General features: G+C 42.2%; 1 protein-coding gene across 1 annotated transcript; it reads right to left on the reverse strand.

The window, feature by feature from the left end:
- Positions 1–3,491: 3,491 nt before the first annotated feature.
- DTD1 (D-aminoacyl-tRNA deacylase 1) lies at positions 3,492–17,832 on the reverse strand. Its single transcript, XM_033154134.1, has 5 exons — positions 17,740–17,832; positions 15,216–15,306; positions 13,500–13,735; positions 9,137–9,234; positions 3,492–3,667 (listed from the first exon to the last, which is right to left on the reverse strand). The coding sequence occupies exons 1-5, from the start codon at positions 17,780–17,782 to the stop codon at positions 3,512–3,514; spliced, it is 624 nt and encodes a 207-aa protein (XP_033010025.1). The 5' UTR covers positions 17,783–17,832; the 3' UTR covers positions 3,492–3,511.
- Positions 17,833–26,449: the final 8,617 nt, after the last annotated feature.

Raw genomic sequence — 26,449 nt, forward strand, 5'->3', positions numbered from 1 at the left:
TGCACCCAACACAGTGGCTTGATTTGTCAGGATTCCAGTCCCTCTCAAAGCACACTAATGTCTAATGGTCCTCATTTTGAGTATCAGAGCTTCAGAAAGTGTCCAATCCTACCAAGCCAACACACCATCCTTAATCCAAGGCATGAACAGCACACAGCCAAACTATCACTGGCTTCTACTTCTTTCCAATCTGAAATTGGCCCATTTATCACCACCACTCTTACCTTTTACAAAAGGTTAATTTTGCTATACAAAATTAAAAAGAAAAGTATGGGAGACAGAAATGATAAGATTCTCACAGAAGAGTTTGGGATAGAAATAAGAATGATATCTGGAGGGGTAAGCCAAGGAGAATGACCAAGGCATAAACTAGAGATTTAGTCATAACAAGTGAGAGGAATTGGGTGGTTTTTACTGTATGATGATAACAGACCGAATGTGGGAAACACACAACGAGCAGGCAGAGAGAGGGGTGCTAGATAGAGGGGAGGAAATGGTGCTGTCATAGGATACTGAAAATAATTTGCCTTTATGGAGTCCCATCCCCCCAAGAAAAGAGTGGAATAGGAATAGAAGAAAACCAAGAAAAGAACCCTGAGGAATCAATCAGAGAAGGGAAAGGCTAAAGAGGAGCTTTGCCCAGTGGGAACAAATCAGTGATCAGACAGGAAGGGGAAGAAACAGTTAAGAATAGTCATAGATATCTACAACACAGATGAAGTCAAGCTGAGGAGGATTGTCAACTGTATCAAAGGTAGCCCAGGTAAAGGACCCCTGGGTGGTTAGGTAAAGGGACCCCTGACCATTATGTCCAGTCATGTCCGACTCTGGGGTTGTGGCGCTCATCTCGCGTTACTGGCTGAGGGAGCCAGCGTACAGCTTCCGGGTCATGTGGCCAGCATGACAAAGCCACTTCTGGCAAACCAGATCAGCACACGGAAACACCTTCCCGCCGGAGTGGTACCTATTTATCTACTTGCACTTTTTTTTTTAACATGGTTTTGAACTGCTAGGTGGGCAGGAGCTGGGACCAAGCAACGGGAGCTCACCCTGTCGCGGGGATTTGAACCGCCGACCTTCTGATCAGCAAGCCCTAGGCTCTGTAGTTTAACCCACAGTGCCACCCACGTCCCATGGTTAAGTCTGGGTGGATACTTAAGTCCAGTCAAATTTGACCATTGGGTGTAGTGCTCATCTCTGCCTTTCAGGCCACGGGAGCCGGCATTTGTCCGCAGAAGCTTTTCCAGGTCATGTGGCCAGCATGACTAAACCACTTCTGGCGCAAGGAGCACCATGAGGAATGCCAAAGTACCAACCTTTGGATTTGCAAATGAAGTGGTAGAAAAGGATACATGATATATCAACTTCTTTCACAGATGAAACTGGCTGCTGGTTAGCGAACTAAAACCCATTCTCAGTTGTGGGTTGTTGTTTTTTTAGAATAGGAAAGGCGATGGCATGTTTGCATTCAATAAGGAAAGAGGCAGAGAAAAATTGGCTGATGACATAGTGGCTGAAAGGCAATAAAAATGGGGGAGAAGGCAAGTGGGAGTCAGGTGGTCAAGGGACATGTGGAGTGGTCAGAGTAGAGTAGCCATCTCACCAACCTAAGGGGGAAAGGATTGGCATGTGAAAGGGGGTGAAAGAGACTGAGTCAGATAACTTTAATGTTAGTTAAACAGAAACCTGTTCAACATAACAGTGGGGACCCTTCATTTTATTATCTTATCCCACCCCCTATTTTCCAAGTAACTGCTACAACTTTTAAATCTCCTTGAACTTCATTCCTCCCAAGTAATCACTTTAAAAGTGGGGCCAATATCCACTCAAAGTTAATAAAATCCAGCAACAAAAAGCGAGAGGGATTTGTTGGATACTATTTTATGGCATCAAATCTGTGGTTGCTTAGTTTCTGCTCTGAAGAAAAACAAACACAAACTAGGATGCAGATTCTCCAAACAGCTACTACCTTGCTTTGAACGTTGCCTTTTTGGGAAAGGTTTCTGAGTGAGGAGTAGCCTGATCACTTCAGGCACACCTGGATTCTATCAGCTTTCTGGATTCCTGCCAGTCTGGCTTTCAGCCTCTGCATGGCAAAAACAGTGTTACTGTGGCCTTGGTTGACCAACTCCACCTAGAGATGGACTGGGATAATTGCAACCTAAATGTTGCATCCTTTGACACTATTGAGCACACGCTGTTTGTGGTATGGCTGGCCAGTGGGATCACACCCTGATGATCTTAAGGGTGCATTGTTTTCATCTTCTGCACCAATAAATCTTTTGTGCATCGTGATGCATCCCGTTCAAAATAGCCTGTTTCATTTCTGGGTGACATGCTATGTTAATTTCAAATTAGGAATGCCCAAAGGAGTAGCAACAGTCTCCTTTTTATAGCACTTTTGGCATCACTTCTTCCCACATTCCCAAGGAAGCCATAGGTCACATGGAAGTGGTACATGCTGCATATTTCCAAGCCTGTGTTGTCTCCATTTGCAAGAGGGGTGACACTATCAGTGTGAAGAAGCCAGTCTGAGCTACATCCAGATGATCCAGAGATTTTTATTTTTACCTTTCCAGAAAAAGCTGTGCAGCAGTAGATCAAGAAACCCAACGGAAAAGTTAAACAACAGATTTGCCATGTGACTACCTGTAACGCAAACAGAACTGGTCATGTGCTAGGGCTGATTTTTGTTGCCAACCAGCCTTTAGACCTTGTAACAGTTATTATGTGCCAAAAGAGCAAAAGCTAAGCATAAGGAGAGAGGAGGAAGAAATTTTAAGTCATTTGGAAAGAGAGTATTAAAAGGACCCAAAGTTTGAAGCGCATGCAAAGAGTGATGGCAGGAGAGAAATTATCTCAACAGCAGCCCACAAAATTTAGCAGAGACAGAGCAAATTGACTCAGAGGAGATAATGGAAGAACGGGAGGCCAGTATGAATAGAGCTGAGTAGGCAAGGAATGGGCTGCCTTCAGTCTTCCATGGTCTAGTCTTCATAATCTGCCATGATCTGTTAACTTGCTTTAAATTCACAAAACAATATATACTCAAGTTCTCTTAACGTAATTAGTGCTAAGTCATATACAGTTTTGCTTAAAAATGCAAGAAGTTTGCTGGAGAAGTCAATCTAGTCAAGCACCGTTTGCAAGAATCTCAGCAACTAGCAGCTGCTAGTTGGCAAACTAGTAGACCAAGGGTTGGGAACCTGTCACCCTCCAGATATTGCCAGACTCCCATCAACTACAGTGAAAATGGGCAGTGGTCAGGGAGGATGGAAGTTGTAGACCAGCAACATCTGGAGAGCCACAGATCCCACATCCCTGCAGAAGACCAACTTACCCTCTTCGCATCCCTGGATTATATGAGAGTTGATCATGGTGTGGCTCAATGTTTTTAAGCAACAAGGAAATAATTGAAAATATTAGGAACTATGAACTGAAGCGTGCAAAGAGTGAGTTCAAGATATTAGCTGGGAAACAAGAGTCCATACCTGAACCTGCTTTTCATAAGTTATGGTTCCCTTTCTGAAGACACATCTCCCTCAGCCCCACTGCTTGCACTAGGATCATTTTTACTTCTAGGAACATTTCTCTCTCTGCTTGATTCAGAGGGTGCCTTCATCCGGGTCTTCTCTTTCCTCTGCTGCTGTTTCTCAAGTTTTGCCAGCTGTTTGCAAAGAAAAACAAAACAAGACGTTTCATAAATGCACACGAGAGACTGAAGCAGCTCGGCAGCACTGAAAATACTTTGAACAGACCAGTGCATTAAAAAAAACCAAAACTTAAAACTTTGGCATCTCTTAGGAAGGTTATGCACCAAATCTAATTTTCTGCCGAGAATCACCTACTGCTAGGGATTCTTGGGATTTGTGCAAAAGACACATATTTTGTCTTTTAAAAAATGAATAACAGACACAAATTACAATATGATATGATGAAATTACCCTGTGTACAGTATTCCAATAGTATAACCCTTCTTTAGTAACATGGGCATTCATCTTAAGTAACAGGTGTTAACCCTTCCAGCATCTGTTTGAAATATTTGTAAAACTTTATTAGCATTTTTTTTAGCGAACTTGGGTCACATCATACTCTTTGTATTCCTCAACAATTAAGGGGCCAGTTGTCCTGTGATGTTTCCTTCCTCTGTCCCACCTTTTCAATTTTCTAAAAAGTTATGCTTTACTTACTAAGCTACAAGGGTGCAATTTACTTTTGCTGAAATGAACGCTGAAACTGCCAAACATCTGTGCTGAGGTCCATTTTATCCCCAGCGACTATTTAAAAATAGGACAGAGAAAGTAACTTTCCATTTTGCCTGTATCAGGGTACCAGAGTAAAAGGTTTCTGTTTTTGTAATAAATAAATAAATAAATAAATAAATAAATAAATAAATAAATAAATTTAAAAATAAATGCAAAAAGGTGTGTAACAATAGACAAGCAAGGAGCTACAGTCAGGTAAGAAGCAAAGAAGTTTAACAGCAGAGACTGGAAGCTTGAGATGACTGTGAAGGCTGTCAGGATACCAATACAGAGACTTAAGGAAAGTTTAAATTCCTTTCTCTTCTGAGTTTACCTTGTCCTTGAATATATTAAGACATCACCATGCAAAATGATTTCAATTAGTCTCACAAGCAGCTGACATTACCGTGGAGTCATTACACCAAGACATTGTTTGCCTATCTATGTTCTCAGTGGACAAATCCATCCCCAGGTGCCCTGTCAAGAAACTAAAAATGATTTACACTATCTTCAAAATTTACTCCAGACAAGATGTTCCTGTGAACTGATAACATAAACCCCTACTCAAAACACAAATTACCCTAACTGGCAACGAACACACATAATTAAAATGATGTTATTACCACCTATTTAGCTGCACAACAGACTCACTGACAGTTCAGCACCTCCCTGCTTCCTTATCTCAGGCTGCACCTCCAAAATATGGGTCAGAAATAGTAGAGGATTGATTTCCTTATGGACAGTAAGAACAAACAGGATCAGTTTAAGACTTCTATTACAGAATGGGCATTAAAAATTAAAACTAATATTCCTCTTCTAGGAGTATTAAGTGAGTGTGGTACATTTCCAGTACATGCAGTCCTCCTTGAGGTTCCTTTGCCCCCAGGTATCATCATTTAAGTCCTACAACATCACTCATTGCCACAATGAAGCATTTCCAGCTAGATATAAAGTCCTTCAGAAGGACCATGAAGAGTTTTTCCCCCTTTCAAATCTATTTCAATTGGTGTGAACTTCACAGGGAAATAAATTATGCCTTTGAAACACAGGAGAATAGATTAAAAGAATCTCATCAGAATAAGCGAGTTTGGGTTGTTTTGAAAGAGAAAAATTAAAAGAGCCTCCTAAAACTTTTAACAATGTCATGGAGAATCTGAAGAAGTGTGCATGCACACGAAAGCTCATACCAAGAACAAACTTAGTTGGTCTCTAAGGTGCTACTGGAAGGAATTTTTTTATTTTTTATTTTGTTTTGACTATGGCAGACCAACACGGCTACCTACCTGTAAATGGAGAATGACTGTTATTTGTGTACATGGCTCCCATAGCAACAGTTACCAAGGTAAGGCCCAGTCACAGAGAATGTAAATCACATCAGCTTCAATGAGTTCAAAATGTTCATTCATGATGGATCTCTTAAAAGCAGAAGACCAGCCTCTCTCCCCACCCCCCACCCCATCTAATTTCTTTGGGTGGACTTGGAAGAGCAGTTCCCTACCATTGCAGGGGAGAGAATGTGTAGGCGATTCAAGCCCAGGCATATTTGTTTGTTTGTTGCATTTATATCCCACCTTTTTCTCCAAGGAACTCCAGGCGACATACATGGCCCCCCCCTCATTTAATCCCAACAACCCTGTGAGGCAGGTTAGGCTGAGAAGAAGTGACTGGCCCAAGGGCGCCCAGTGAACTTAGTGGCTGAGTGGGGATTCAAACCCTGGCCTCCCAGATCTTAGTCCGACACTCTAACCTCCTAAACCACACCCTTGTGCTCAAATTTATTGTTCAATGGGGCTTCCTCCCAAGTATGAATAAGATCATGGCGCTGGTTAATGTTTTTAAGTCCAGTCAGATGCATTCACTGGATATGAACAATGACTGCCGCTGTGTCCACAATTTCACTCACACTAGCAGCCAACAATGCTGAGGCTATGCCACCTTGTCTATATGCTGTAAAATCAATCGTGTGCTCAGCGCCATCATACTAAGTTGTAAAGTAAAGAAGAAACACTTGGGCTCATTCACACATTGCAATGAACCATGGTTAAGGAAACTTAACTGTGGGATGGTATATTTGAATTGTTAAACCACAGTTTTCAATTAGCCAACAAAGCAGAATCAGAAAGCATGAACTAAATTGAATTTTAGTCATTTATTTTATTTCAAACAATTAATATACCACTTGATTGTAAAACACCTTCAAGTCAAAACACTTAACAAAAAGAACATAAAGTCATTGATGACTTTAGAGCAAATTCAACTGCATGAGGGCTTCTACTTGCACAACAAGGTTTTTGCCCCCTTTCATCCCAGGCGCTCCCCAAAATTGGCTTGTGGGGAGTCAGAAGAACCTCCAGAACAGTGCATGGGGGGGGGAGGGAGGGAGGATCATTCTGTCTGGCAAGCTGCAGTTTTCACACTAATGTGACGTTCACCATAGCACAAAGTTGAATCCCGCCCAATCACTACAATTTAAATAAAAACACAACTCCCACTCTATTCTGCCTTGGTCAGACCACACCTGGAACGCTGTGTCTAGTTCTGGGCACCACAATTTAAGAAGGATGTTGACAAGCTGGAATGTGTGCAGAGGACAACAACCAAGATGATCAAGGGTCTGGAAACCTTATAAGGAACAACTGAGGGACTTGGGTATGTTTAGCCTGGTAAAGAGGAGACTGAGAGGGGGTATGAGAGCCAATTTCAAATATCTAAAGGGCTGTCACATGGAAGATGAAGCAAGCATGTTTTTCCCTGCTCTGGAGGCTAGGAACTGAACCAAAGGCTTCAAGTCACAAGAAATGGGATTCTGACTAAACTTCAGGAAGAGCTTTCTGACAGCAAGAGTTGTTCGACAGTTGAAGAGACACCCTCAGGAGGTGCTGGATTCTCCTTCCTTGGAGGTTTTGCAGCAGAGATCGGATGGCCATCTGTCAAGTATGATCTAGTTGAGATTCCTGCATTGCAGGGGGTTGGACTAGATGACCCTTGGGGTTGCTTCCAACTCTACAATTCTATGACCCCCAACCTCACTGAAAACAGCTACATGCGGCAATTAGCCAGCAGAAGGCTTGTTTGAAGCCAACTTACACCTGAGGAGGATATTTTCAGGTGGAGACAGAGCTAGGAAGTAAATGATTACTCTTTCTTTCCCTAGCTACTACTCCCATCTAGAACTGCCCTTATTGCTGCAACTAAGAGTTGAAAAAAGCCTTTTTATTGGTTCCAATAATTGGATCCAATTAAGGCTTTTTTCCTAGCCTAATTCTGTGATTGTAGGGGGTTGCGCTTTTCCTGGATATTGCCACTGAGGAGGAAGATTAGTGCTACATTCTCCGGGAGAATTCCTCCCCACATTAGGCTTGAAAAATGGTATTTATCCAAGCCTTATTGCTGGTGAAAGAGCAGGGGTGTGAGTGCATACACGACTGTAGTGCCCACTAGTTTTTCCAGGTTGCAAATGTATCCATGGGCTCCTAGCAGCAGAGTATCACACACTTATGCTAGGAGGCTCCTTGTTGCTGTGTCTTTGTACAGGGCACATCAGGCCAGCTGGGAACTTTAGATTCAACACACTCCCTCTTCAACCTCACAAACAATGTCCACTGCCTTTGAAGTAGATCACAAATTACCAGTTCACATCAAACAGCAAGCCATGGTTTCCCCCACACCAGGATAGAAGGAAGATAATTATTGCATGCAATGGAAGAAGGAGGGGAGTAGGAGAGCCTGAATGTTCTCAACTGCTTATTCATGCAGCTTCAAACCACTGTTTGGTGTTATATCTCCTGTATCTGTATCTGTTTTAAGACTGCATAATAAAAGACTTGAGTCAGGAGTCTCTAGTCCTAAGAGAGCCAATTGGTATCCCTATATACCATCATCATCTGCAATTCTGAAAGAGCCCACTTCTGGCCTTAATACTTACACACACTGATACTAAGCATGTTTACTTGGAAGTAAGTGCCAACAAATTCAACAGAACTGTAGATTTACAGTCTTTGTATGTATATAGTGTTCTTAATTGCTTTGCACACATTATGTCAGTAACCTATACCCAAAGCCCCAACCCCTGTAAGGCAGGCCATTATTTTCACTTTCATTTTGCCAAGTAACCTTGGGCAAACTACTCAGTGAAACCACAGCTGAACTGAGATTTCAATTGAACTTCCTGGCACATATTGCCACACTAAGTCAGTTCTCTTTTACAAGGAATGTAGTCGCTTCCCAAAGGATAGGGGACAATATGCCATTTCAAGAAAATCTGAGTAAAAATGCTCAGCTTGCTTGTGAGACCTGTACGTTATTCCCTTATTTGTTCTCTTTTCCTGCAGGAAGAGTGCTGATTTGTGTGCAATGTGTTATAGACATGCAAACAGTATGACAGGAACATAAAGCAGCAATAAGAAAAGAAAATAGAACAAAAAGAAGCACATGGTGACAGAGAGACTTAGGTACAGAGACCACACAGGCATTTCTTTTTACTGCATGTAAAAAAAAATGAGATAAAAGCGGGCGAACTAATGAAATGAAACATAATGACACCTGCTGTCTTTGGATCTACTGGATAAATACTTTAATTTCACAAAATATGATTAACAGCTTTGGGAAAGTTTTATAAAATCTGAAGCCGATGAATTGCATCTCTTTTGAAATATATGGCTACATGTCTAATATTTCTGTTCTCAGATGCCACAAAGGTAGTACTAATAAACATCAATTTCTGGAAACAATCCCAATCCACACTGAGTGGTTGGGAATCTAACTGATGATTTTCTATATCAGCATATAAAACAAAAACTGGAAAATGACAACGGTAAAATATACACAAGATCATAGTCTTGTTTTTAGAACAAGATACACATCAGATGAAGAAAAGCATCAATGTAACTTACCTGCTTTGGGTCAATGGGAGGGGCAGGAGACTCCAGTTCTATAGTCACAGGTCCATCATTCTGAATATGTACCTGCATATATTCACCAAATTTGCCATCTGAAAATTTAAATTAGAGTTGAGTGGGAAGAAGAGGACATTTTTGTAGTGGCAGATAGCAGCCACTGCATGGTGCACCTGCTTCCAATGCTCTTTGCTATATATTTAGCCCCATTACAAGACGTGGCAAAAGACAGGGGTTCTGCCAGGTGGCCTTGATAATGGAGTCAACTGGAGGACAGGTCTGCCTTGACCCAGCCATGGAGCTGGCACCTGGACATAAACTTTGGCTCACTGCTGAGAACACAGAAGGGAGGCACACTGATGTCTAGAGACTGGCATCTCGCTGCCTGGGACTGTATAAAGAAACCAGACTTCAAAGGAAAGGGTCGTTTACCATCCGGATGTGTTGTGGGCATGGGAGCCCAGGCAGCCACCTACCAGCCTAAAGAATCAGAGTGATCTCCAGTGGTTGGAAGAGTGTGCCGAAGGACCCGTTTTGTAACTATCTTTTGGATATCCTTTTAGACTAAGATTATAGCTAGTAGGGCTGGGTGAAATATTGATATATCATCCAAAATCAATATTAAATCCACATCGTGATAACAGTTTCAAATAAATTTAGCAGGCAAGTCACAGCCTTCAAACTCCAGGGGGCGATATAATGGCTGCCTGCCTGCCTTCCCTTTCAGCTTCCCCTCCAATAGCAGAACACTCCCTCCCCTAGCTTCTCTGTAACAGTGGTGTCTGCCTTCACAATAACAGCTTCAAATACTTGCCTCCTTCCCTTTCAGTTTCCACTCCTTCCCCCCCCCTTTTTTGGAAATCGTGTTTAATTGATTTTACAAATATAAATTAATAACAATACCAAATACATATCCATATAGAGATTTCTCTGAATCTTGAGACTTCCCCCGTTATTTTCAAATGCATATTATTTCATAATCTATATTTTATATCTATCCATATTGTTCATAGTATTTGTTACGCTACAAGTGAGATTAAAATCCTGCTAATGTTTTCATCTGCTTACAGTGGTCTCCTAAATAAATTATAACTTCCCCCCATTCTTTCTTGAAGTTTTTGTCTTCTTGGTCCCTGAGCTTTCCTGTAAGTTTTGCCATAGTCTAACAGCTTGGTTTGCCATTCCTCTCTGATAGGGACTCTTTCTTCTTTCCACATCTGGGCTAGTAACATCGCATACATGAAAAAGTCTTTTCTGTTCCCTTGGGATGTTGGTACCTACAATTCCTAATAAAAAGGCTTCTGGGTTTTTTTTTAACCAAAATAAATTTTAAAAATTTATTTCGGTTCATTATATATCATTTCCCAGAAAGCCTTTATTGCCTTACATGACCACCACATATGATAAAAAGTACCTTCTTTTTCTTTACATTACTAGCAGGTATTTGTACTTGTTTTATACATTTTTATAGGTATGGGACGCTGTTCGGAAGAGCGTTTTCCCCATCCGTAGGGGTGGCAAAGAATTACAGGGATATCCATCCTCTTGCCAATTTTTGCCTGAATACATCCACAGCCCTTGAAACCTTGTCTAATGTAACCACTGATAAAACAGAGAAGTTGCAGGCTGAGGTTTCTTTCCAAGGAAATATTTTTTCACTTGGCTTAAGATGCTATGCTGTTGGCCAAGTGACCACTAGGGGGCAGTACAGTTTTCCTTCTGCTAAACTTAGAATATTGCTCCTTCAATTAAAAGCCTATGCACTGTATATATATTTCTCATATACTATTACTCCCCCTTTCTTTTTGACTTTGAGAGCTACAAATCTTTTAACAGTAATAAAAAAGCTGAAGACGCTCGTGACTTGGCAAACGTTTTAGTAAGTAAACTAAGAACACAATTCCTCCACAACCACCTGGTGCTAGGTGTTAAAGACTGGTTCTTGATCATAACAGGAGAAGAAGAGTTCCATTTGCTGCTTGAGTTTTCAGACTTGACAGTTTACAAGAAACTTTTATTTTAACATGTTTATGTCTAAAAGCTTCAACCCACATATTCAGCAGATCATTATCTCCATTATAACTACATTGCATTGAATACAAAGTAGGTGACAAGAAGCTGACATTTTAGAAACTGATTTAAACTATCAGGCACTGTTCCTTTCAAAAGGAATAATGATAAGTGATTATATCTTTGCACTGCCGATCAGGATTTTGAATCATAACACTTTTCCCTATTTACTGTTTTATTTCCTCCCATTCAAGCACAAACGCTTCCTATAAAATATGACAATATTAAACAGATTGAACAGAACGGCATGGTGGTAACCTGCTACTTCTAAAGAAAGGCATAGAGCATTGTCAAGGGATAAGTGATGCCTTTTTTATAAGGTAGAAGTCTCCAAAATGCACAACAGATCTCCAGCTAGGGCCAAGCTACATGTTTCATAGAAATGCAGAGTTGGAAATCACTATGAGGGTCATCTAGTCCAACCCCCTGCAATGCAGGAATCTTTTGCCCAACATGAGGCTTGAACCCAAAACAATGAGATTAAGAGTCTCATGCTTTACTGACTGAACTATCCCCTTTTCCTAACTTTTGAGCAAGGTTTTCTTGTGACTTGAAACTTTCCCAGCCAACCAACTGCCATTCCAAATCTCCAACTGCTTCTTTTCTAATGAGGTGGGGAAGAGATACAGGGATTCTTTCAACATTTGTTCCCTCCCCCCCCCTCAATATCTATAAGCAAATTAATTTGGAAGTTAGCTTTTCAGGAACAGGAATGAACATACAATCAAGTGCCAGAACATTCTGAAGATATATAACCAGTTGTTAGTCCATGAAAAGAAAGTAAACAATATTGGTTAGTGTTGATATGATCTACCTCTGACCCACCTCACATTTTGTCAAAGATAAAGAGTGCAGAAGGGTTGGAAAAAATACTTCCAATATTGCAAAGAATCTAGTACAAAGATACATACATAAATTTCCAGATAACTACATGAACTTATTAATTATGAAACGAATTACAATATTGTACATATACTGTAAAATTCTTTTAATTAATTAATTAACCACATGGATCACTTTTGTTTTTAGTATATCTAAGGTAATATCTTCACTTTGCTGAGTGATAGCCAACTGTTATGTGCCACTTATGCAACAGACTACTGCACACACAAACAGGAATGTCCTTTGCTCTTCTCCATCACAGCAGTCTCCCATGTGCCCCAAGGTTGGGGGAACCTCTGATGCAGATTGGGCGACACAGGAGTGCCCGAGAGGGAGAGCAAGTTTCATTGCAGCCACTGGTGCAAGACTGAATTTAGTCCTGTGTTCCAGTGGGCCTCTGTATAATCTGGGGGCACCATTCTAAGCAACACAAAAGCTTAGAATTTTACCATTTTAAGACCAAAACGACCAAGCTAACACTGGGCTTGGATCTGGAAACATCCTTTTCTCATATTTTAATTTTAAAAAAGAGAGAGAACATGAAGCCTGAAAGTTTTGAGTAACCTGAAACTTATTGCAAACATTGGTGGTTCTCATGAAGACAAGAAGAGGATCAAGGTGGGGGGAGGTCATAGCTAAAGCAAGGAATTGGCTCAGGAAGCGCATTCTCTGGGGCCAAGCTCATACAGACACACCAGTCCTTTACTCTGTGAAGGAGAGGAATGGGGTGCAGATGACATTCGTGAAGCTGATGGAAATCAAGTAACAGTCTACAGTAGCTACTTTCCTTCAGCCTTACTGCTAGCCCTAGTCAGCTAAGAGTTCATGCCTATGTGTTGCTCTCAGACGCCAGGGTTCCAAGGCAGTATTATGGCAGAGCACACACCGAGCTCTCAATTCTAGCAGGCTTTAGAGGGGCAGAAAGGAGAGGCAGGGTTGTCATTTCACAAGTTCAGTTTTTCCTGCACACTATTCTGACCTCTCCCTCTTGCAATCTGCAGTGACTCGCTTCTGTCTTGTCTCTCCACTCATTTTCCCATCCAGCACACCTATATGCAGATACTCCACTTTATTAACAAAGCAATGTTACTCAAGTGTCCCTGTGAATTTTGTTTGAACAGACCAAAAAGGCTACTTGTTTTCTTTTTGTTCTGGAGCCATTGTACTTTTCCTGGTCCTTACCCACATATTTAAGGAAATAAGGATCCCATTAACTGATAGGAAAAGGCAAAATAAAAGTAGCAGCTACCAAAAGGCAAACATGTTTTATTGTATATTTAGATTCTTCACATATTCACCTCGGAGTAAGACTCATTGAACTCCATGGAACTTACTTCTGAATAGATAAGTATAGGATTGTGCTGTAGGAAGCTTTCCCCATTTATCCAACTCTTTAATTTGGCCTTACCTTTAATGAGCTCTGGCTTGTATGATTTGCGAAGGTGTTCTAGGAAACTGTTATAGAAAGACTCTGCTTGATCTGTAGGCATTGCCATATGATAGTCTGGCTTGTTTCCTTTCAGGATACACTGAAGAGTAAACTGGCTGACACAGAGCACTTCATACTGCTTGTCCATTACACTTTTAGACCAGTGTTTGCCACTTTCATCTTCAAACACACGTAGGTTTAAAATCTTTCTAACCCTAAGTTGAAAACCAAAAGACATGAAAGGTCCATTAAACTTTTAGAACAGTGTTTGCCAGTTTCATCTTCAAACACATGTGGGTTCAAAATCTTTCTAACCCTAAGCTGAAAACCAAAAGACATGAAAGGTCCCTGTCGCGAAATAAGATCATTCTTACAATTCCACATAAATATGAAGCGGGGTTGGGGAACCACAGCCTGAAAATATGGAACAAAGAAAAGATTCCTAGACCTTGAAGATTCCATATTTTGTCATCATACCTAGAAGGTTTATCTGGATCCATTTCAACCAGAGTTCAGGCCTGGTTTCAGAAATGAAATCGGCCTTGGTCGCCTGATGGATGACTTTTATCAAGAGAGTGATGTGGGGTGTGTGTGACCCTGCTACTCTTACTGCCTAACAGCATTTGGTACCATTGACCATGGCATCGTCCTAGACCAGCTGTGTATAACAGGTTTTGGAATCACTGTATTACAGTGGCTTTGTTCCTACCAGCATGGTTGGGTCCAGAGAGTAGCATTCAAGGACAGAAGTAGCACTTTTACTATGGAGTTTCACAGACATTCTTTCATTCCCAGTAATATTTAACCCCTACATGAGCCATTGTGAGTGGTCATTAAGCTGGAGCATGATGTAATAAATATGTCAATGATATGCAGTTCTATTTCTCCTTACCAGCTGAACAGGGAATGGCTGTGCCTTAATGCAGGGACTAGCTAATTGCCTGTTCTGCATGGGGTTGCATTCCTGCTGAAGGAGCAGATATATAGCAAGAGGGTATTCCTGTGTAATTAGAAACCCAAGTGAACTCTGTGACCAGTATCTTTTATCAGCTTCATCCGGTTTGCCAGCTAGTCATATTGGGATAGCCTGGCCACTGTAGTCCATGCATTAGTAAGCTGAAGACTAGATTACTGCAATGTGCTCTATGCGAGGTTGCCTTTGGGCCTGGTCCGGAAGCTCCAGGTAATGTAGAATGCAGCAGCTAGACTGATGAGAAACAAATAGCTGACAGCATGCACCTCTACTAAAACATCTGCACTGACTGCACGTTTACCAGGCCAATTTCAAAGTCCTTGTACAAAGCACTGTACAACTTGGGTCCAGGATACCCTAAGGAAGTCTTTCTGAACCTTGGGTCCCCAGATGTTGTCAGACTACAACTCCCATCATCCCTAGCTAGCAGTATTAGTGACCAGGGATGATGGGAGTTGTAGTCCAACAATAGCTAGGGATACAAAGTTGAGAAAGGTTGTCCTAAGGACTGCCTGAGCCCTTATATCCTAGCTCAGTAACTAACATTATCAGGAAGCGTACTGTTAAGTTAATTCAGAAGCCTGACTAGAAGCCAGACTGGATATTTCATATGAGTGAACAAACAAACAAAATTAGCATTTTTATGCAAAATTGTTAACAATTAAGTAAAATTTATATAAGCACAATACAAAGAAAAAGTTGTATACTTCAGATTGACTTACATGTGCTCAAGCTCTTTCTGAGTGTCTTCCACTGAGATACCCAGCAGGACACAAATGCCTTGTCCAATGGAGCTTATTTGCTCCCCACCAACTGTAGGGGAATTTTAAAAAATAGGTTAAACTTGTCACATGCAATTATATACCCTAGCAAACTATAGGAAGTTTTAAAAGTTTCTGATTCTAAGAAACCAACCTACTGCCAGTGGTTTGTTTATAGATGGTATATTGAACAGATATTATTGTTTTATGTGCTTGGCTTTACAGCAATATGTATACACTGATGAAGGATGTATTTGGAAATGGGTGCTTTATGCTAGCTGCTCTGTCTGTTTTTTTGCTTTATTAGCATTTGATGCTGAATATATAATTCACATATATAATTCAATTTATGAATCAGCCTTTTCGTGCACGTTCTTGTGGGGTTTTTTGCTTCATTCATTACAGAAGCAGAGTACTCTTACAGCTAAATAAAGGGAGACATTTTATTAATAAAAGTTATCACAGTGCTTAGAATGGTAAGAAAAAATACATCTATCAAAATTTTCCTTCTGCATGAGGTATTTTATGTGCAGGATTCATACTTAATCAATCTGGAAATACTACACTGCATATTTGTTTATTCTCTTACATTTATACCCTGTCTAAACTAACAGGCTCATAGCATTGTTGTGGGTGAGCCCCACTGTACAACAAATTAATCAATTTCATGATTATAACTCTTGAATTCGTAAGAGGCCTTAGAGACTTTATAGCTTTTTGTTGTTTGCCTGCTGTGTTTTATTTTTTTTAAATTGTCTATAGGCCTAACATTAATATATATGTAGTATGCGGTAAAACATAGCGTGAAAACATAATATAAACAAAACTGCAACTTCTGAGGTCAGTACAGGTTATGGGCAAAATGATAACAGGATCATAGAATTGGAAGGGATTTTTTTTTTTAGTTTGATGCATTTAGTTGTCAATATGCTCAAATGTGTTGTGAGGGCTTGTCCTAAAAAGTGGGGTACACTAGTACCCCCAGGGTGGGAGCTGGGCCAAGAACCCATGGAATCCTAAGCCAGTCCAGCTACTGGGCATTGGCCCAATTCAGGTCATTCTGCTGCAGCAGCCTGTAGCTCACACAGCAAAAAAATTTGGCAGCTTTATTGGCTTTCTCCCAGCTTCAACCATGGCTACTGCGAGCAGGAGTGCTTGGGAAGTGGCAGCAGCTCCACCAGTTCCACCACTCAGTTCACTCCCACCAAGCCTAAGCTGGGATTTAAAGATTGCTTCCTTAAACGTTATGGCATCTTGGGATGCTCTTCACACAACTTCTAGGACATCAAGTCTGCTTAGATGATATGGATGCAACGCTGTGCTTATCAAGTCTCTAACTGCTATCCAGCAGCTTGCCCTATTCACACAAGGGTAAAATTGGGAGTGGGTAGGTTGTTAGTGGTTTGATTTTGTCTTTTTTATATATTGTAATTTTATGTTGTGAACCACTCCGAGATCTACAGAAGGGCGATATACCAATGCAATTAACTAATTAATTAATTAATTAAGTAACTAACCCTTCTATGCCAGCTCCCTGTTGCCAAAGCAATGCAGACACAACCACAGGGATTAAAAGGCACAGCACGTCCTCAAGGAACTTCCTACGCTATTAGGAACACAGATGGGAAGCTGCCTTATACCAAGGTCAGCGGGAAATGAAATGTAGAGAGCACAGTTGCTGACAATTCACTTAGAGATAGAATGAATGCAAAATGAGCACAGTAACCCTTTACAGTGGCAAGTGATCATTACAACAGCTAAACTAAATATTTTAACATCTATGGCGGAATAGGAAACTGTTGTCTCCACTAAGGCCCAAGCAAACAAGATTAAAATTCTTATTACCATGGAAAGCTACATGATACCGAGTCAGAACATTTAGCTTAGTATTGCGTACCTCAGCCTTTCTCAACCTTGGTTGGGGGTGGTGGTTCCCAGATGTTGTGGGACAACAACTCCCATCATCCCTGACCACTGGCCCTGCTAGCTAGGGATGATGGGAGTTGTAGTTCAACCCCCCCCCCGCCAAAGTTTAGAAGCCTTGCCTACACCGACTGCCAGCAGCCCTCGAGGGTTTCAGGCAGGACTCTGTCCCAGCCCTATCTAGAGATGCCCCTGGAGACTGAACCTAGGCTCTTCTTCGGCCCCTATTGGCCAGTCTGATTCAGTCGGCATAATCTCAGGGTCGCAGGTTCGATTCCCACGTTGGGCGAAAGATTCCTGCGCTGCAGCGACTGGACTAGATGACCCTGGGTTCTATGGCCACGATCCCTAAGCGGAGCCTCCAGGTGCAGAGGCAGTGTACCTCTGAGGAGCAGCTGCTTTAAAAGGCAGGCGGACGCGTAAAAAAGAGAAAAGGCAAGCCTGAGGTGGGACAAGCCCCGTCGCGCTTCCCAGAGACCGCGGCAGGCGGGCTCTCCGTGAGCCCAAGGGCCGGGCTCAGCCCGCGGCGGAGGCCGGAGGGGGGGGAAGGAAGCGGGGGCACCTGTCACGCTGGCCTGGGCGACGCGCTGGATGATGGCCTTCATGGCTCCGGGCCCTCAGGAGCGGTCGGCCAGCGGAGAAGGAAGTGGCGTCAGGCAACTTCCGGGAGAGGCAGGAAGCGCCCTTCGCAGAGCCGTGACGGACTTGGTGCTACAACCGACGGCAAAACGCAGGAGGAGGCAGCCTCGCCAACTTCCGGGTCGCCTCAGACGGAAGAAGCTGATCATAAGAGACAATGGCGACATCTCCAGGCTTTGTCCCTCCTGGCTGTCCTTCCGCCGGCTGTAGAAGAGCCTTTTGGGAACGGACTGCTTTTAATGAAAGGGCTGGTGTCGCGCTGTTTTTTTTTTTACTGTACTGTAATTATCTCTATGTTATTAATACATATTGAGTGTGTGTGTTTGAGGGGGCAACCTCAGTGATCTTCCACATATTTAGTGGCGCAGCAATAAAACTGCAAGCACTTTTGCAAAGCTAAGCAGGGTCCGATATGGTTTCAAATTGGATCAGGGTCGAGATTCCTGCATTGCGTGGCGTTGGATTAGATCCTTGGGTCCCCTTACAACTCTGGGATTGTATGACATGCATATAGTTTTAATTCTATCAATATTTAATTGCATTTGTTCGCTCTGTTTTTCTTATTTTTATTTGTAAACTGCACTGAGTCCCCATCAGGGGGGAAAGCAAGGCAGAAATAAATAAATAATCCTAGCAGTCTTATGCCAGCAACTGGTTTGAGATGAATTTCCAGCTTTATTAACAGTAAATTATTTCTAAATATATAAATTTTGCACATATAAAACTTGCCCATTTTGGTGATGCATGAGTAGCCACTTTAGCAGATAAAACTCAAAGCCAGCAACAAGGCCCCCGCTCTCCCTTTCTTACAGTTCCTTATTTTGAACCAATAATTCCCTCAAAACAAAAACAAAATTCCAATTGGAGATATGCCAAATTGATATATCGTCTGCTAGCGCTCCTGCTAGCAGAGATAATTAAGTAGTGGTGAGAGGAGGTAAAGGAGATAAGTCCCCTTTGAACTAAATGGGGTGTTGAAGGGCACAGCCTCAGATGTTCTGAAGAAGACAGTCATCATCATGGGGGTAAAGGTAAAGGGACCACTGACCATTAGTTCCAGTCGTGTCCGACTCTGGGGTTGCAGCGCTCATCTCACTTTACTGGCTGAGGGAGCCGGCGTACAGCTTCCGGGTCATGTGGCCAGCATGACAAAGCTGCTTCTGGCAAACCAGAGCAGTGCACAGAAACGCCGTTTACCTTTCCGCTGAAGTGGTACCTATTTATCTACTTTTGACATGCTTTCGAACTGCTAGGTGGGCAGGAGCAACAGGAGCTCACCCCATCGCAGGGATTCGAACCACTGACCTTCTGATCAGCAAACCCTAGGCTCTGTGGTTTAACCCACAGCGCCACCTGCGTCCCTCATCATGGGGAGGGAGATAAATCTCTGGGGAGGAAAGAACGTCTACAGCAAGGCAAATATGCTGGCTTGAGCACCAATTGGAAATAAATTGGATTTTCTAGTTGCCAATTAAATAACACACAGAAGCGAAAACGCTGCAGGTGGTTAAAAGCAGTATCAGATAACAGGCAGAGCCCTTTCAAGCTTTAAATAATTTATTGCCTGGGAAGATTAAAACAGACTGGAGCCCGGAATTGCATATAACTTATTTTTTACGTCTTTTGTAAATCCTCGTTTCCTTGTGTTCAGCTGATGAAAAACGAAAGTGGGAATGTCTTACTGTGTCACATGATGCAGGGAAGTGAAGACAGCCTTAAATCATGGCTACAAGAAAAACATGCAGTTAATGGACTTAGAAGGAGATGGTTAAGGAGATTGAATTACAGATAAGAAGAATGGGAGATGTAGAATCTGCAGGTGGTGAACAGGAACTAGCTGAGGAAACAGATTTATGGCTGCCGGAAAGGTGAGAGCTGATGATGGAATCTGCTGCAAGAAGAGCAGAAGACAGATCAAAGCATAGTTGTTGTTTTTTTACATTGAATGTGCTTTCAAAGCTGTGTCAGATGAGATTTGTGGAATAATGAATATACAAACAGAAAAAGTTTCCCATCTCCTAGAGACTAAAATGATCAAAGATTGGAAAAAAAGAAAAATGACAATGATTTAATAATGATTTTACAGGCAAACAAATATGGATTACTACGTTTCTGAGCTTGGTTGGAACCCATGAAAACAAACTTGCCACAAGGAACTGGAAAAATATTATTTTGGACATTTGAAGGTAACAGTACTTCAATGAAGAGCTACATTGAGAAAAGATAAATTCTGGGTGCCTGGGAAGAAAATTTGCGATTAACATCTAGCAGAATGGAAAAAAGCTGGATATTTCTAGATTGTATATGTTAAAATATTTTGAATATTTGATATACAAATAATTAGCAGATGGAAAAGTGGAAGCCTATTTTTTCTTTTAATTTCCTCCCTCCCTCTCCTTTACTTTGTTTTATGATTGTTAATTTTTGATAGCACTCCATTAGCTTTGTTTTTATATGTTTTGATTTCTGAAGGTTTATATTTGGGACAAATGAAGATACATACAGAGAGTTGATGGACAGAAAAGAGGGACCTGTGTGAGAGACAGGCCAGAATGAGTTTTCCTCAGGGTGTGAGGCTGAGGAAGGGGGAAGCACTCCCTGCTGAGAGCTGGGAAAACTCATTTCTGTCTGTGGATTGAAGATTAAGCTATAATTATGATAGAGGACTATATACACATACAGTGGTACTTCTGGTTGCGAACGGGATCCGTTCCAAAGGCCCGTTTGCAACATGAAAAGACTGCAACCTGAAGCACCATATCTGTGCATGTGCACAGTGCGATTCAGCACATGTGCAATTTTGCATTTCTACACGTGCACGTGCCGAAACCCAGAAGTAACCCGTTCAGGTACTCCCGGGTTCGGTGCATTTGTATTCCGTAGCGAACACAACCTGCGGTGAACGCAACCTGAGGTATGACTGTAATTCTGTGCTTTATTATGTGTCTTTTCCTGTTCTTCTATCTCATCTTTTTGATTCTATTCTAGATACTATTTTATTGTATTGTGGGAAGAAAAAGAATTCTCTCAAAACAGAGTTTTGTCCTCTGCAAAACAGGATACCTGGCCACCCTAGCTGCTGCCCAGTCACATCCAGTTTTCCCTGGTTTCTATGAGTAGGCCATCCAGGAGGCTGGGGGGGGGGGTCCTCTTTAAAGACGGCTGGCACCTCTCCATGTGATGATGGGTTCACCACTCTGGGTCCAACTTCTCTTCAGTTAGCTTTTACAAGCCAGGAAAGGCAAAGTTCCAGGCAACGTGGTTGAATACATTTGTGCAAGTATCCTGTCCACATCACCAGGCTGCATTAACTGGAAATGGTTCCATAACACTGGACCAGGAACTGCATTGGACACCTTGGCTGGATTTGCTGTAATAGCAGCATCTTAAGTCACTATGAGGTCAAGCAACTGTCCTCAAAATGCCTTGCAAGCTGCTTGCAAATCGTCCACCATGTGTTCCTGGTGCCCATCATTTCCAGACCACTTGCAACAACTCTGCCTAGATAACTCCTTGGTGATGCATACTATGACTCCTTCACTGCCTCCTTAGCTTAATTTGTATACTGCCCTTCATCCGTGGATCTCAGGGCAGTTCACAACATAAAAATACATGATAAAACCAAAAATACATAATGAAAACATCAACAAAACACACTAGTAACTCCCCTCCCCGCACCCCATTCAGGTGCTAAAGATGTGGGATATAGGGGTGGTGAGAACAGACCTTCATTCAGCTTAGGAACACTTCTGTTCCTCTTTTATTGAGATTTTGCTATCTTACATTTTGATTACTGGTATTTTGTACATTTTCTTCTATCAATAGGTGCTTTTGGGGAGATTTGAGCTGAAAAGCAGCACAGTATATAAAAACCCCATAATAATAATAATAATAATGTTCCAATAGAGATCAAATTTTAATAGGTCACAAATTCAGTGAGGCAGTCTAGAAAACCCATTGATTTTTCTAAGCAACTGCTCATATCAGTCTCCATATCTGTTATTTCAGACTGGGTTTCATGTTAGTTTAGAAAATATAAAACATACTGCCATTTTATGTATCTTGAGAGTCTTTGCTCTCATAATCATTTATTTTTCTGATCTAGTAGTATCATCAAAATATGATTGTATGTAATTATGCAGACGAGTTGACAGTGGCACGAAGTTTGGTTTATAAGTTGTCGTCACGTCGAAAGTAAAGCCTTTCTCTGCTGTTCTAAACATAACAACTGACCTCCGTCCATCTTCTGAAATAAATTTGGTCAATCCAGTTGCATTCTCTAAATGCAGAAAAAAGAAAAGAAAAGAAAAGGTAAAAGTCCCACTTCATAAGAATTCCTAACAGAAAAAACTATAAATATATATTTGCTATTTATCATTTTTTGGAGCATACTGATGGATAAGACAATATATTTAAAATATGAATGGATTGTTTTACACATATTTAACTTACACAAGGACTCTTCAAAGTGCATTGCCAAAGCACTAATGATTGCTGCCATCAAGTTCTGCACAAAAACCTTACTTTGAAATATAGGGAGTTATCACTATGTTGGTCCCAGACAATAAACAATTCAAAAATAAATAATTCAAGTGCATTTAATTTGACACCCATTAGCTAGTGTGGCAATGTGCAGAAGTTCTGCACAATTTCAGAGCTTGCAGACTTACCTTCAGACCCCCCCACCCCAGTCAAACAGCTTTGTGGGCAAAGCTGAGTAAATGCATGTACCGGTAATTTCTGATCATAAACCCATTACTTGGAATGTTATAGAAGAAAGCATTAGGACATTTACAACATCAATATCTGGGGAAAGCAAGGCACATCCTGTAAAGCAGGTATGGGTCTCCAGATGTTGCTGGACTACAACTCCCTTCAAGGGTGTTAACTTGAATAAAATATCGGGGGGCCCAAGTAAGCCCTGCCGCACATAACTGACCCCCAACTCTACAATTTTATTATTCTAAGTTTCGAAAACGGGGGGGGGGGTGCAAGGGCTTTTAGAAAGGGTGTGTGCGCGCGCTGCTTTTGGTTGGAAGAGGAAGAAAAGAGAAAAGGAAGAAAAGAAAAGAGGCACTCTACACATGCTCAGAGGCGCTCAGGTAAATAAGGCGCAGGACACGAAGCACTCAACTTAAGGGGCAACCATCCCCTGTCCCCATACAAAGGCGAAGGGCCCTACCGAGCGCCCGCTCCTCCTCAGTCTTCTCCCTCTCCTCCTTCTCCTTCTGCTCCTCCGCCACGCGGGAATATGTGTACATGTAGATGGAACCCAAGATCGTCCACACGCCGAACGTGTACACCATGGCGGGCCGGCTACTCACGGCCTTCCAGGCCTGCCACAAATTCATCCTGCCCGACCTCTTTTCCTTGGAAGGGTTCCTTCCAGAGTGCGTCCGGAACTTATGAGACAGAGATGGGGAGAGGACGGAGGACCAGGCCCGCGCTCCTCCTACGCACTTCCGCTCCCACTTCCTGCCTTTTTATTCGCCAGTCAGGCATCCCTCGCCCGTTGGTCCCTTTGAATTGCCTCCGCCTCTTCGCGTGCCGGGCGAAATGCTTCGTTCCCATTGGCCGCGCCTGGAGCCAATCGCTCGCGTTTCCCTATAAGCCGGGCTCGGCCGAGGTAATATTCTCATGTCCGTTTAGTGATTGCCGGTCATTCTTCTTCTTCTTGTTATTTAATATCGCCTTTTATCCGAAAATTTCAAGGCGGTTCCCAGCATAAAATACAGAATGAAACCGAAAAGTACATAATAAAAACACAAACCAAACAATAACTCCTCCTCCTACAAATACATTTAAAAGGACATAGCGGCGCCTCTGAACGCTCGTTGTTTTAAAAATCTACCTACTGACGGGGTTGAGTGGGGGATTTTTTTGGTTGTAATCCGTTTTGGGTTGCCTTGGGCAAGATAAAAAGCGGCCAACGAATTTAATAGTAGTAATCAACTTCAACGCCGAATGTTTTAATGGCAGCTGCGGTCAAGCAGCACCGCGCCTGGACCCAGATGGTAGAAGCAAAAACAAAAGAAAACAGGAGCCTCTTCTGACAAGGGTCTCATTTCCTGGGGAGTATATAGTTGTCAGGGAATAAAAGTTCTAATAGCATTTCTAAGAAAACCCAAATGTCCGCACCTAACGTAGATTAAAGTACCAAGTCACAGCCACCACCACACCCATGTTGCATGGTAGGCTGCTGTGGTTGGAGGAGGCTCATTTAAAAACAAATAAACAACCCTGTGGTTATGTAGCCTACTGTTTTTATTACAGGCAGTGACAGCCCATCACATTTCAGCACCTGAGGTGAAATAGGAAGTAACTTTCCCCCACCCATCCACACACTGTTGTTCCCGCCCCGCTTAAGCCTCGCTTATTGGGGTCATGCGAAAACATCTGGGTTAGTGGGGGCTCTCACAGGGCTCTTGCAGGAACTTTCCAGAAGCTGCCACATCTTACTTCTCTGGTGCTGCTGCAGGTGCTGTCCCCCCACCCTGCTGCTGGAGAAGTGAGAAGCAGCTGAAGCGGCTTTGGGGTTCCAGCAAGATCTTGCGGGGCTCTACAAGATCTCGCTGGAAGCTACAGCTGATGCTTCTTGCTTCTGTTGAGGTGAGGTGGGAGCAGGTGGGGCACCCATGGGGTGCTCTCCCTGGAATTTTGCCACCCAAGGCAGCTGCCTCAGTCTGCCTCATGGACAGGGTGGCCATATTACAGGTGTGCACAGGGGTCAAGACAGCCCAAACAACAAACTTACAGTGGAGGAAAGTTTTGCAGCAAACTGAGGAGTCAGTGTCAGAGGACTGTGAAAGCTGCTGAGGAGAGAGAGGATTAACAACAGCGCAATCTTAACCAGTGTATTCAGAAATAAGTCAATGGGGCAGCAATCCTAACTCAAGTTGCTTCTTTGTGTAGCGTTTTGGGATTGAAATGCTAACAAGCAGCTACCCCCCAATCAAGTAAATAAATAAAAATACTTAACAGACTTATCAATTGTTGAAGATAACCCGATCCTGCCCCCCTAAAATAAATCCTGGCTACGCCCATGCCCACCCCCTTTTCCCCCCCGCTCCCAAGTAGGAAATCAGTTGGATTGCGCAATAGCAACTTTCAAGGACAGGTCTATTCTCCCCCACTCCCTTAAAATACATACACAGTGATGCAGTTTGAACTTTAGGGTTGTTAAGTAATCACTAATCACTTCCTCACATTGTCATATTCTGGCGGCAGTTCTAGGAGAAAGTGGGGCAGGAGGTTAGAGTCTACTGACACATCTGTTGCCTTAGCAGCCTCTTTTTCCACTGCATCCTGCACACCTTCTTTTCAGAGTCCCTCCTCCCAAGCCCTGGCTCCTGCCTTGTGGGTGGCATGATAACCCATAAATCGCTGGTCCCCTCTCCTGGGTCACTCCCCTGGTCCCCTGCCTTTGCCACACAAACTTCAGAGCCCTGCCAGTCCCTGACCCCTGTCCTGAAAGTTCAGACTCAAGGAGCAATTATTTGGAATACCTGAGCCTAATTCCTCCAAATATTCCCATTAAAGATCAGACATGTGTTATGTGTGTATGCTTGAACAATTATATGAAAACTGATTAAATAGGATACTGAACAAAACTAACATAAAAAACTAACCACATAGGAGTTCAGGAATGACAATTTTGCACTGAGTAGTGACTCTTGACAAAGGGTTGGAACACAGAAGGAAAAGTATCAGTTCCACCCTTCCCATCCATTGAGTAATTTACTGCCTTATGCAGAAAGTCCAACAGCAACGTTTCAGTTTTAGTGTGTGATAACTGTTGACAATTTGCTGCCTTTTAATAGTATCTAAAAATTGTTGACTGTGGAAGGTGTTTCACATTGCCTAACTGTAGGGCTAGCCTTGCCCCTGTACCAGGTTTTTAAAGTTCCTACATTTAGGGGAATCTTTTCATATTGATTTGTCAGCCAACAGGTTCTATGGAGGAATCCAGGGCCCATTCTAAACAACAGAGTTTGTATGGGGTGCCAGTCAGCCAGACCTACAGGACCTAACACTCCCTAATTGTATATTTCAGGGGAAGACTGGTAGCTGTAGAAAAAATAGTTGTCAGCTGCTTTCCTTGCTATTACTAAACTTTTCAAGGAAGCCCAGAATTCATTGGAGCATAGTCAGAACACCCCTCCCCTTCAAAAAGGGAAAGCAAGCAAGTACAGATTGCTATTGGCTTTTCTAGTGGAGATATTGTAGATGGATGTGAAGCACCATTTTAAAATAGGAGGTGTGGATTCCATTTCGGTAATGAACAGGCAACTGCATACTTGGATCACAAAACTACATATTCATATTCATATGCATATGCATATTCATCTTCTTGTTTGTGTTCTGTCCTGCATTACATATTTGACCCAAAATATAGCAAGAAAAGCTCAATGGCATTTTTTTCTTCTATCCTGTGAAAACAGACCAATAGCAAAGTCAGATGCTGCCTGTACATTTACTGCTATTTTTGGCACGTAATACATTCTTTATCTTCCCGTTCATACAACTAAGCTTTCTTAGCTCCCCATGGAAAACTCTGTGCCCTATTATAGTTGATTCAGATATATCATGTTGTAACTAAATACCCTGAAGACACATAAAAATGACACCTTTCA

This window comes from Lacerta agilis, chromosome 7, assembly GCF_009819535.1.
Source record: "Lacerta agilis isolate rLacAgi1 chromosome 7, rLacAgi1.pri, whole genome shotgun sequence".
NCBI classification, from domain to species: Eukaryota; Metazoa; Chordata; class Lepidosauria; order Squamata; family Lacertidae; genus Lacerta; species Lacerta agilis.

Excerpts from the sequence above, each read along its gene's own strand:
- DTD1 (XM_033154134.1), bottom strand. The coding sequence starts at position 17,782 with ATGAAGGCCATCATCCAGCGCGTCGCCCAGGCCAGCGTGACAG. Across the intron at positions 13,736-15,215 it reads CAGAAAGAGCTTGAGCACAT|GGTTAGAAAGATTTTAAACC; the intron begins GTAAGTCAATCT and ends TTTTCAACTTAG. Across the intron at positions 3,668-9,136 it reads CTCCCATTGACCCAAAGCAG|CTGGCAAAACTTGAGAAACA; the intron begins GTAAGTTACATT and ends CTTTGCAAACAG.